Source organism: Rousettus aegyptiacus, unplaced genomic scaffold, assembly GCF_014176215.1.
Source record: "Rousettus aegyptiacus isolate mRouAeg1 unplaced genomic scaffold, mRouAeg1.p scaffold_m13_p_14, whole genome shotgun sequence".
Classification (NCBI taxonomy): Eukaryota; Metazoa; Chordata; class Mammalia; order Chiroptera; family Pteropodidae; genus Rousettus; species Rousettus aegyptiacus.
Genome location: NW_023416289.1, coordinates 51,912,052 through 51,924,353, shown reverse-complemented (window position 1 = coordinate 51,924,353; position 12,302 = coordinate 51,912,052). Strand labels below are relative to the sequence as shown.

General features: G+C 53.0%; 1 protein-coding gene across 1 annotated transcript; it reads left to right on the top strand.

Moving 5' to 3' along the window:
* Positions 1 to 7,074: 7,074 nt before the first annotated feature.
* On the top strand, positions 7,075 to 9,426 carry MESP2 (mesoderm posterior bHLH transcription factor 2). The gene is made up of 3 exons (XM_036231949.1): positions 7,075 to 7,911; positions 8,034 to 8,090; positions 8,739 to 9,426. The coding sequence occupies exons 1-3, from the start codon at positions 7,075 to 7,077 to the stop codon at positions 9,006 to 9,008; spliced, it is 1,164 nt and encodes a 387-aa protein (XP_036087842.1). The 3' UTR covers positions 9,009 to 9,426.
* Positions 9,427 to 12,302: the final 2,876 nt, after the last annotated feature.

The following is a 12,302-nucleotide window of genomic DNA, read 5'->3' as shown; positions in this document are numbered from 1 at the left end:
ATCTTAATATGTCAGTGAGAAAAGATGGTTACAAAACGATGTACTCTCTAAATACCCAAAGGAATTGAAAGCAGGAACTAGAACAAACATTTGTAAGCCAACATTCATATCAGCATTCGGCACAATAACCCAAAGGTGGAAATGACCCAAATGTCCATCAACTGATAATTGCATAAACAAGATGTGATCTACATGTACACAGTGGAAATTATTCAACCATAAAAAGGAATGGAGTTGGGGCACGGACTATACTATGAATGAACCTTGAAGACATTATGCTAAATGAAATAAGCCAGACAGCAAAGGGCAAATACTGTATGATTCCACTTATAGGAAGCACCTAGAATAGTCATATTCCTAGAGACAGGAAGCATTTTAGAGGTTCCTGGGGACTGAGGGGAGGAGGGTAAGGGGGAGTTGTGTTATGGGTACGAAGTATCTACTTAAGGTGATAAAGTTTTGGAAATAGAAGTGGTGATGGTTGCAAAACACTGCGAATGTAATTAATGCCACTGAATTGCACATTTAAAAATGGTTAAGACGGAACATTTTAATGTTATATTTTACCACAATTTAAAAAACTGTAAATGCAATATACAAAAACTATTAAATTGCACATTTTAAACAGGTGACTATACAGTATGTGAATTGTATCTCCATAAAGCTGTTTAAAAAAAGTAAATACATATACCAGAACCTTCAAAAATGGAAAAACAAAAACACCCTGACATGCTCTCTTGAAGTCCCTACGTGTATTTTCTTGTATTTGTAAGGATGCCTAGAAAAGGTTAGGATGTGGGGGCGGGGAAGAAAGAGGTTGGGATGCAGAGATATGGGCCAACATGCTAACGTGGTTCTCTCTGGGTGGATGGAACTGCGGGCATTTAAAATTCCCTGCGTTTTGATGATCTGCATCTTCTCACTTTTCTGTAAGGAGCACGCATTGCTTTAGTAATTAATGGAAGGAAGGGAAGAAGGAGGGAGACTTTGCAGATCTCCCCACCCCCACCCCTCCAGGCTTCCCTGCATTCCAGCTGGTCGGCCCAACCACCTGGAGGCTGGGTCTTCCCTCTCAGAGTCTGGGGATCCTGGAGTGGGCACCACTCATTGTCTCTCTCCGTCCTTCCCAGGAGCTCCAGGATCAGATGGTCACTCCTCTTCAGCAGGGCAGGCAGGCAGGACTTGTGGAGTCCCACGTGCTCAACACAGTGCTATGCCTAATCCTCCCAGCAAGGACACCCATTTCATTGATGAAGAGGCCGAGGTTCAGGCGGTTGAGCCAGGCATGGCTGGCCCTAGGCCTGGGGAGCTGGACTCTGCAGGCCCCTCCACGCCAGCCTCCTCGGCTCATCTCTTTTGTTGGAGGGAGAGCAGGGAGCTCCCGTCCCTGCCCCCGGGCCACTGGGCAGTTCCCTGAGTGACTGTGACCCCGGCCCCTCCTGTGTTTCCCCAGCCAACAGTGGCCTTCCCACTTTCCTCCACACTCTCTCCCATTCCATCCTCCACGGCCCACTCCCAATGCCTCTGCCCTGGTCCTAGTAGCCCTTGCTCTGATGTAACCGCGGCCTCCTGCCTGGTTTCTTGTGGACTTACTGCCTCCCTGAGTCCAAACTCCTCACCCAGCTCAGTTTCAGGTACCCATCTGCTCACCCATACCTTCTCCACTGTCCCAGTCCCTCCCCAGGGCTCCGGCTCCCTTGGCATTGCCCGAATGAGCCCTGGGCCTCCTCACTCCCAGATTTGGGCTCACACCTGTCCCTGCTGCCAGGAATGCCCTGCCTCCTCTTGGAGAAGATTTCAGGGCCCTCCCTTCCTCCTGCAATCCGCCCTGATGACCAGCCAGAGAGCACCTCTGCCGCCCGTGCGCTCCCAGCACACCAGGCCACCGCAGACTCACAGCCGACCGGTCCTCCCTGTCCACTTCCAGCTGGAGCTCTAGGAGGACAGTGAACTCATCCCTCCCTGGAGTCTTCACCCTGGCCCGGACAGTGTGTCCCAGTGGTGTGCTGCATGGTCTCTGTGGCTCCAACCCTGGCTCTGGGGGTCCTCAGGCAAATGATAGGACCCTTTTGGGGCTGGTTTCCCTGCCTGAGCAAGAGGAGGACAGCAGAGGTCGAAGTCCTGGGGTTTGCACAGTGCATGGCTCCTGCAGGCACAGCCCTCACACCGTGGACGTGCCAGGAAGACCGGCAGTCTGAGGCCCGGTCAGCGGGAGCTCCACCCCTGGCAGCTGCTCTGGGACTTTGTCCTGGTGGCTGTTGGGCTCTGAGTCTCCCAGTGACACTGGTGGCGCCCTGCCTGGCAGGGGCTTGTCACTGAGCTTCCCTGGCTGTGCCCGGAGTCATGCACCAGCCCTGGGGCTGGGGAGGGATACTATTTGGGCAGGCTGAGTAAGGGCTCCCAGGACCCCTGTGCGCCCCGGCCCCCCATGCTCCCCCACTTCCTCCTTGCCATTCCAGGGACACAGGTCTTGCCTTCTCCCTGGGCCTCCCAGGGCACGTACCTGCAGCCTCCCACCCCCACCCCAGAAGTGCGTTCTGCGCTCTCTAAGGGGCCTGCTGCCAGGCTGTTTTGGAGGCCCCTGCACACCCTTGTTCCCAAGTTGACACCTCTGTCCTGGGGAAGGCGGCCTTGTGTCAACAGGCAGAGTGGAGGTGTGAAGGCAGCCACAGTGGCCAAGGGGGCGGCTGGCCTGGTCCTCCCCGCTCGGCTGGTAATGAGAATACCACACGGCCTCTGCAGCCCCCGGCAGCCTGTCTCCCTCCTTCCCTCCCACGTTCCCACAGCCCGGAGGGGAAAGAAGACCTATGGAGCAGAGGCAGGCTTTAACCTGGCTCGAGCTCTTTGGACCCGCTCCTGCGAGCCCGGCACTGCTAGCCCAGGAAGAAGGAACAGATGGGGAACTGGGGCCGGGGTTAACAAACGGTGAGGCCCATGCAAGACCACCGAGAGCAGGCCTTCCCACGGCCCTGAGCAGCGCCAGAGCTGCAAGAGCATGTTCGGGACCCAACCTGGGTCGCTGCCCTCCTCATCTGGCCAGTGCTTGGGGGCAAAGTCCTGGGAAGCCAGTAAGGGGATGATGAGACGGAGGCCTCGGTGTCCTCACCTATATAAGAAGAACATTGAAATGGGCACCGCTGGCCTCACGGCATCAAGCTGACTGGTGCCACAGAGGGAAGCTCAGCCAAGGGTCACAGTGGCCTTGTAGTTCCAGCACCAGAGTAGGCCCAGGTGAGCCAGAGCTTGAGGAGCAGGGGAGAGCGGGGCTGGGGTGTTAACAGCGCTGATGCACCTGTGGCCTCATTCTGCCCTCCCCCAGCCAGGAGGCCCTGAAGGGTCCCTTGTGGCCTCTATACCCCGAAAATGCCCAGAGGCCTGAGGTGGCAGCTCTTGTCCTCTCCCTGATTTACGGCCTCAGCTCTAAAAGTATCTTGGGATTCTCAGGTCTAACCCCTTTGTTTTACGGCAGAAGCAATAACCATGATCCACTGCACTCTATGTGCCTACAGGGTAGTGACCTGGCCTCTTCTTGATCATCTCCAGAACAGGCCACTCACTCCCAAGACAGCCCCTCTGATCTTAGAAAGTTCTTCAGACTCCCCCTGGAGTTTTTTTCCTCGGGCATCTGGAGACATCACATCCCCTAAATTTTTTTTTTTTCTTTTTAGACAAAGCAGCCCCAGGTCCTTCCGCTATTTCTGTTGATCTGGCTTCAAGGCCTTCACCACCCTCCCCTCCCTGAGATTATCCCCATTCCTCATAACCTGTGGCCCCTGGGTTTCCCACTTTCTCTGAGTATGGCTCACCATTCCTGGGGAATAAAAGACCAGTCTGCAGTGGTTGGAGACCCCATTTCTTGCCAATGGGAAGGGGATCACATTTGCTTCTCGTGCTCTTGATGCCTGCAAGGAATGGCTGCTCCACCCTTTCTAAACCTGCTGCTATTCACATGCTGCCTCCTGACCCTGCACTTGGAGGGAGCACATACGGGGCTCCGTTGACTCCACCTAATTAGATCTGATGGGTTCTTCAGCCTGCCAGGATCCTGGCTGTTACCCAGTTCACTTCTTGAGTTTGGATCTTACCCATTAGATCAGTTCATACCTTCATTCGAATTAGTAATGCCGCCCATGACAAGGCTGGGAATAGAGCCGGTGACATATCACTAGAGACCTTCCTCCAGGCGAACATCCAACCATTCATCTGTGGAAACAATGAATCGTTTATGGATTCACTTTACTGAACTGTCATCCAGCTCACACAGCCCCATTTGTTGACAAGGATAACCTAGGAACCTTATTATATAGACAAGAATTGTGTCTGGCTGCTCACATGACACACCCAAAATGACAATGACTTAAACAAGATGGTGATTTATTTTCTCTCACATTAAAGACATTAGGGGAAAACAGTCCTGGAACAGTGTGGCACTTCCACTGTAACTGATGCCTCAGGTTTCTTTCTGAATTTTGTTTACAGCTGTCAATTAATATGTATATAAACTTCTTGACAGTGTGTCAGAGTTTTATAGTAATGTGCAGCTTTGGATAAATAAATGATAATATACTTATACATTTGCCATTATTTCAATCTCGAAAGTATAGGACTGTTTTCTAAATCCACACTGCCCTTAGAAAAAGTAGTATATATATTTTTTTACCTTGGTTTAAACTCTTCTAAGTTATGAAATGTTGCATGATTAACTGCTTCTTTCCAAAGAAAGCCTGTTTGAAAACAGGCATAGTTAACTGATTCCATCTTCTTTTTGTGTTATGGACAAATTTAAAAATATCCTCTCCTGATTCATAGCAGCTAATGTAAACTAAACAACAGTTGTCTTCGACGTGATTCCATGTCAATTATTACTTTATCATAATGTCACAGTGGTAACATGAGCATCTTTTCTCCAATATATTTTAAATTCAGTTTTGAGGAGAAAGTGATGTAATTTCATCATTGAAGGCCTATCTGTACCTCCCGCCATCTTTTTTTTTTATCCCCAGTTAAAACTATCCTCTATTATTGAAAAGGATGAACAATGAAATTAACTATGACCAAGTATGAGTCAGCTAAATATGTCCTGACATGGGATGCTCTAAGATATGCTGCTGATTGAAGGAAGAGCAAGTCACAGGCTGGCATATGCGATGTTCCATAATGTTACCTCATTGATACCGTGTGTTTTCTAAGGATACATGCTGTTGTGAAATGAATGCAGGGACCAGGTCTGGAGGGACATGACAATCTAACAATAACTGTTACCTTTGGGGAAGGGTTACAGGGACTTCTTACAAAGAGAATGCATTCGTTATGTAATGTGTGTAACTGAAAGTTAATTTTTAAAAACCACCATAAAAATACAAGGCCATTTACTACTTCAGGATGGTACGGGTTAATCTAGTCCTGACACATTATCGTGTTGGCCTTTAGTTTATTGGTTACTAATTTCTTTTTTTTTTTTAATGTCACACCTCTGCTCAAAAGTCAGTTGGCTCCCCATCGCCTTGGGGAAGAAGACCCAAATTCCTAGCCTGGCACCACCCATGGTGTGCTCCACTCTCCCCAGTACCACCCCTGCATTCCATTCTTGAAGCACCTTTAGTCCCTGCAAACTGCCAGGCATTTGCTTATGCCGGTCCCATACCCAGAATGCTCTCTGCGTGCCTCTCTCACTACGCAAGTCCTACTCATGGTTCAAGGCCCAGCTGTGACCTCTCCAGCTTTTGAGGCCAAGCTCTACAGTCCCTGGCCCTCATGAAGCTGTTAGCCTCCAAGTTTAGCCCTTTTTTGGAAGATCACGAAGGACACTGATGCCTCTTTTAAACTGGAATTATTGCTGAGGAGAGTTTTTACTTTATAAACTTGACTATGGCCAAGCTTATACAGAGACTATAATAGTCCTGTGAGTAGATAGGTAATTATTATTACTGTTTTATAGAGCAGAAGGCTCAGACAGGTTAAGTGCTCTGCCCAAGGGCATAGAGCTAGTTAGTGGTGGGCCTACTTATTATAAATGGCCAGTTCACTTGTCTCTCCCACAAAACTGAAATCTCATGACAGCAAAGACCACAACTAGTTTGTTTTTCCTGGTTCGCCTGGCACTTATCAGTTGCTAAATAAATATGAATTAAATGAATATTGCCTACGAGCATCTTGAAATGTAAGCACCTTTTTATAAAATGATAGCGCCAAACATTTAGCCCATTTGCCAGGTCTATATCAAGTGGTTTGTGGATGGTTCTACTCAGTACCAGCAACCATTCTAGGTGGGGGATATTTTGGATTATTGTTGAGGATGAGGAAGCTTGGTCTCAAAGGAATTAAGTTATCTGCCCAAAGTCACACAACAAATAAAATGGGACTGACTCTGGCCTGCTTGAAGAGTCCACCTTCCCTCATTTCAACACCTGCACCCCATTCATTCTTCTCCAAGCTGCTCTGTTCTATTTTTCAGGAACAGAAACTAACTGTGGGCAGAAGGATGACTTTCTCAATGTCACTCAACAAATCAGCAAGTGCACGTTCCCAAGAACCCAGGAAGGGTCCACCTGTATGTCTGCGCTCCCACACCCATCACTGTTGGCAGGTCCCTCAGGGTTTGTCTTGATGCCTTACGAGCACACCTGTAGGCACTGGGTGGAAGTCATTGGGCACAGCCCCCCAGGGACTGGTGATGAGAGAGGCAGCCTCTCTTCGCAGGGGTCCGTGAGTCACCCAAGACGATGATGGCATTGTCCACCATTGTTGGACTCCTGGGCACTCACCCTGCACAGTGGATGGGGCGGAGTGGGTGGAAACCCGGTGAGAAGCTTAGCAGCTCCCTCCAGATGCGAATTGTCTCTCCCACACTTCCCGGGCTGCAGGGGCCTCCATTAGAGCCCCTGAGGAGTCAGAATCTACACCTCTGCAAATGGGCCCGCTTTCCCAGGGCCCCCCTGCCCAGACCTTCCCTGGGCTCTGTGGGTTTTGACACCTCTCTGTAACCTGGCAGGGGGCCGTGTCGCACCTTTGGTCCAGATAAAAGCTCAGACTCGGAGGTGGCTGGGCCAGCCTCGCAGAGCCCGCCGCCTGGCCATGGCCCAGTCCCCTCCTCTGCAGAGCCTCGACCACTGGATCTTACCCCAGGGTTGGGGCTGGGCCGGCCACTCGGACTCCACATCCCCGGCCTCCTCCTCGGATTCGTCGGGCTCGTGCCCTTGCGACAGTGCACGCGGCTCCTCACAGCCCGCGCCCCCGGCCCGAGGCGCCTCCACCTCAGAAACCGGCCCTACGGCGCCCGGACGAGCACGGCCGGGACCCGCCGGCGGGCAGCGGCAGAGCGCCAGCGAGCGCGAGAAGCTGCGCATGCGCACACTCGCCCGCGCCCTGCACGAGCTGCGCCGCTTCCTGCCGCCGTCCGTGGCGCCCGCCGGCCAGAGCCTGACGAAGATCGAGACGCTGCGCCTGGCCATCCGCTACATCGGCCACCTGTCGGCCGTGCTGGGCCTCAGCGAGGAGAGCCTGAAGCGCCGGCAGCGGCGACGCGGCGACGCGACGCTCCCGCGGGGCTGCCCGCTGTGCCCCGACGGCGGCCCCGCGCAGGCGCAGACGCAGGCGCAGGCGCGCGGCCCGGGCCTGGGCTCCGCTGCCCCGTGCACGGGGCCCTGGGGGTCCCCTCCCGCCTGTCCCGGAGCCCTAGCGGCGTCCGAGTGCTTGGAGAACAGGCTCCCTGACACGGGTCCCTGGGCGACACCTCCTTACTGCGCCGGGGTGCAGTCGCTCCCTCAGGTGTTGCAAGGGAGAGCCCCCGATGCAGCCCTCTGGACGCCATCCCAAGCCTGTTTCGGAACGCAGATATCCCCACAGCCCAGGAACCAGGCCACGCCCTGGACACCGCCCCCCACGGCCCTGGAGGTGACTGCCATGTACCAGGTACCGCCGTGGCCCGCGACACTTCCCTGGGGTGGTCCCCAGGCTTCCGTTGGAAATGGACCACGGGTGGGTAGACTCTAATCTTCTGAGAATCTCATACTTTTTACATCCCTGTTACCTAGGGGTGGAAAGAAGCCGAGGAAAGAATGGAGAGGACACCAGCCTCCTTGTGGAAAGAGGTAGGGTCCCAGGGAGTTAAGGTCACCTCCGCCTAAAAGTCTGCACAGCCTTGTGGAAGAGGGAGGAGTCCTCAGACTTGCTACTATCACCCTGGCCTCTGGAGGTGGCAGGGGCCACTGTCAGGAAATGCTTTCCAAGTGTTCCAGTAAGAGTTGGGGGGAGAGGGAGGGTGGCCTCAGGGTTAGGGGCTTTCTGACTAGATGGGCCTTGAGCTGGTGCTCTCCATATTTTCTTCAAGCTTCATTCGTTCAAGGGCCTCATGAATGAATGAATGAAATGTGATCCATAAAAGAGCATATTAATAACCAAAATTTATTAGACACCTACTGTGTCCCCCACACCATTCCCAGCATTTTACATGTGTTGACTCATTCCATCCTCCAGCAATCCTGTGCAGTAGGTGTTATCATCCCCATTTTACAGATGAGAAAACTGAGACTGAAAGAGGTTATTTCAGTTCTCAGAGCGAATGAATAGCAGAGCTGAAATTTGAACCCTGGCAGGTACTGTAATCACTTTGCTTTACTGCATTTATGGTGTCAGGGCTGTTCAGAAGCTGCCAGCCACATTCTGGGGAGCATCCAGGTTTGCGATCTCAGGGTATCAGGCAGTGGCCCACTAACCAGCTGCCCTTGTCTCTCTTGCAGGGTATCTCTGGGTCTCAGGAATCCAGTCTGTTGCCAGAAAGCCCACCCCTCCTGCCCCGCCCATCATACCAAAGACTCCAGCCTCAGACCCAGTGGGGATACTGGAGCCACAGTGCAGAGGTGCTACCCAGCTCGGAGGACCAGGGACCAGGCCCTGCCTTCCAGCCTAGTGATGAAAGCCCTCTCCAAAACTCAGGCCTGCAGCTCAGTGGCTACTCTGAACTTTGGCAAGAAGATATAGAGGGGGGTCATTTAGGCATCTTCTACTAATGGCCTTGCCTGTCCCCTTTTCAGCTAGGAGTCAATCCCGTAGTGTGGGCCCCTCATTTGTGACGTCAGTGGTTTTCGAGCTTAGCTTTAGCCAAGAATCCCTTTTTCAAGTGATATCTTTCATGGAAACAGTGTCTGAAACATAACTGGTGCCCTCCCTGGTTGGAGCTGGGGCTGGGGCAGTGCCCTCCACTCCTTGCCACCCCCTGGAATGACCAGTGTCCTGCAGAGCCCAGCCTGAGCTATAGTAAGACAGTAGCTGCTTGACCATGAGGTTGCCAGGGCTCGGACTGGTGGGGCAGTGGGTGTGGAGGGGAGAGTTGGGGAAAGGGCAGAAGCCTATGCTTTGATTTTGTTTAAAAAAAGAAAAAAACAAAAACAAAAATTTGGTTTGGTCTGTTTTTCTTCTATCAACCTGGGTTTTTATGGCCTCTGGGAAAAGAAAAATGTTCCCATACCGTGGGGACCAAGTCATGCTGCTCTTCCCCTTCCCGAATCCAGGCCTACCTACCAAGGTTGACGTGGGCCCTCACGTGCCAGTTTGACCATATGTATCGCACAGGGACTCCATCTGGCCTGCTGTGCAAGGTGGCACAGGTGGGTTGATACTTGGACCTGTTCACTTTCCTCAGATCCATCAATGTTGCCCTTTTCCATCCTCGTAGGTGCGTTCCTGCTGACCCGCAGGGCTCTTTCATAATAATATGAAATTGTTTCCATAGATGCCTGTCGGTAGCTTCCACGTCCTACGCCAGTGTGTTAGTTTGCTTGGGCTGTCCTCACAGAATCCCTCACAGAACAACAGAAATTTGTATTCTCACAGTTCTGGAGGACAGTAGTCCAAGATCAAGGTGTCAGCAGGTTTGGTTTCTTCGCATGCAGATGACCACCTTTCTGTCTTCACATGGTCACCCCTTGACCATGTGTCTTAATCTCCTCTTCCTGTAAGGATACCATTAGTCATTAGGGTCTACCCATTCAAACTCATTTTACCTTAATCACCTCTTTATAGGCTCCATCTACCTCCCAGGTGGGTATGGACATCAGGGCCCTGGCTCTGTGTCTAGTGTTCTTTCCTCCCCAAGAAAATCCAAGGTCTTGGCTTGAGTCATACAGCATCTGCCCCGAAGGCAGAACTGCCCATCTCCTTCCCTTGGCACCCGCCCTTCTGGGATCAGTCTTACAGGAACAGAGAGAAGTCTCCCCGGGCCAGTCACTGACAGTCATGCTCCCCTGCAAGGGCTGGAGTGGAATCCAAGAGAATCTTGGCCTTCACCAACGGTGGCTAGAGCCTCTAGAATTTGGCAGCCTTGTTCTTCCAGGGGCTCTTCTAGGAAGCACCAAGGTAGGGGCAAAATGTTGCCCCCACCCTAGCTGGAGTGGCCTGTGAGACACCCTACATGCTGCTGGAGTAAGGGGAGCAGGGCCCAAGGGCACTGGGCTAATCCCCACCCCTGTCCTCACCTTCTGCAGGGAAAGGCTCAGCCCAGCCTCTTAGGAACAGCAGTCCCCTTGGCCCCATCCACCTGGTCCACAGCTCCATCCTAGCCATGCTGTTCCTGACTACACCTCTCTGCTAAGTAATTAGCAGGGGACAGAGGGGCTGATGATGGTGCCCTTCCTTGGATGACTACTCTACCCACAACTTCTTGGGGACCCCAGACACTGTCGCTGAGGCTGGACATTTGCTGAGTGAGGGCTTCGCCCAAGCTTTTCAATGATCTCACAGTGTAGAGGCCGTGCCTCCTGAGGAGGGGAGCGGGGAGAGGGCACTGCCCCCCATTCCCCTAGCCCTTGCTGCTTCCTGCTGATCCTTAGGTCCTGCCTTTCCCCATGGCCTTGAGTACCAGACAGGGACTTAGCAGCCAGGCTTCTACCGGGCTCCTGCGGTGTGTGCAACCTTGAGCAGGGTTCTGCAAACAGATCTCTGGCTCCGCGTGTCCTTGCTGCGGCCCGAGAACCAGTTTCCGTCATCCACACAGGGCCTTATGAATGCCAGTGTTTTCAGCTGTTAGGTGGCCCGAGCATATAATGTGTGGATGTCACAGACTCTGCCCCAGCTCCAAATGGACACCGGCTCCACTCATGCAGAGACAGGAGAGCCAGTCTCAGGTTTCTTCCAGCTCTCTCTACTGAGTTGTGACTTAACCTCCATGAGCCTCGGTTTTCTTATCAGCAAAAGTGAGATAAAGACTGCCCTGGTCTCCACAGGCGATAATGCGCATAAACACTTAGCCCAGTGCCAGGCACAAAGACCAGGATCCTCACAACTCTGCCTGCCTGGAGGCCAGCTCTCTGCCAGGGACACTAGATGGTGGGCTGACCCCTCCCTAAGCAGGGAGCACCCGAGGGGGCCTGCACTCTGGTCCCCAGAATGTCAAGTGCCAGTCGCTGCTGCTGGGCACTGGCGACAGGAAGGGCTGCCCCGGAGGGGCTGGGCTGGAGGGTGGAGGGACCTGGTTGGTGGACCGACCCCATCCAGGGCTGGCCCCGCCCCACCCTTTGATGTGTGGACACCAGTGGAACGCAGGGGCAGCCTTTCTGGGCCTCCAGTCAGGAGACAGGACTGAGGACCACAACAGCACCCAGTTCTTACCTGTCAGGCCAAGCTGGTACGTACATGACTCCTTTGATGCACACACCAACTCTCATCATCTTTGTTCGTGCAGATGAGGAAACTGACAAAGTCCAGGGGTTTTGGTCACTTGTCCAAGGAACAGTGGCTGAGCCATGATCTGAAACCAGGCCTCTGGACTCCAAGGCCCAGCCCAAGCAGCTCACTGAAGGTGTCCACTGAAGTCTCCCTCTCTCCCCGCCACCAGCCTCGGATGCTCAGCTGGGCCTCATGGGGCTGAGGCCAAAGTGAACTTCTTACCACCTAACTCCTTTTGTTAAGAAATTCTGAGCAAGTCCGAAGTGGGCCGTGGAGCCCATGGGTCCCAGGCCTTCCCTAAGAGTTCGCCCTGACCACTGGCCCCCAAGGAAATCAGGGCGGCACCGGCTCTTTTCTGTACACTACTGTTGAAAACAATCAGTTTAAAAACTGATATCGCACCGCCCACCATGGATCCCAGAGAGGCGCTTGTGCCTTTGGCCAACGAGTGGTCACACCAGGCCTGGGACCTAGGGTTTGCTGCACTCAGTGCAAGCCTCTTTCTTTTACTGTCCCAGGTGTCCCAGTTGTGTTGGCTGTGGAGCAGGAAGAGGGCCCACCCAGCATCCTGTTCCCTTGCCTCGTGTTAGTAGGTACAAACCCTAGCTTCCGGAACTGTGGAAACTCCTCAGTTTCCCTTG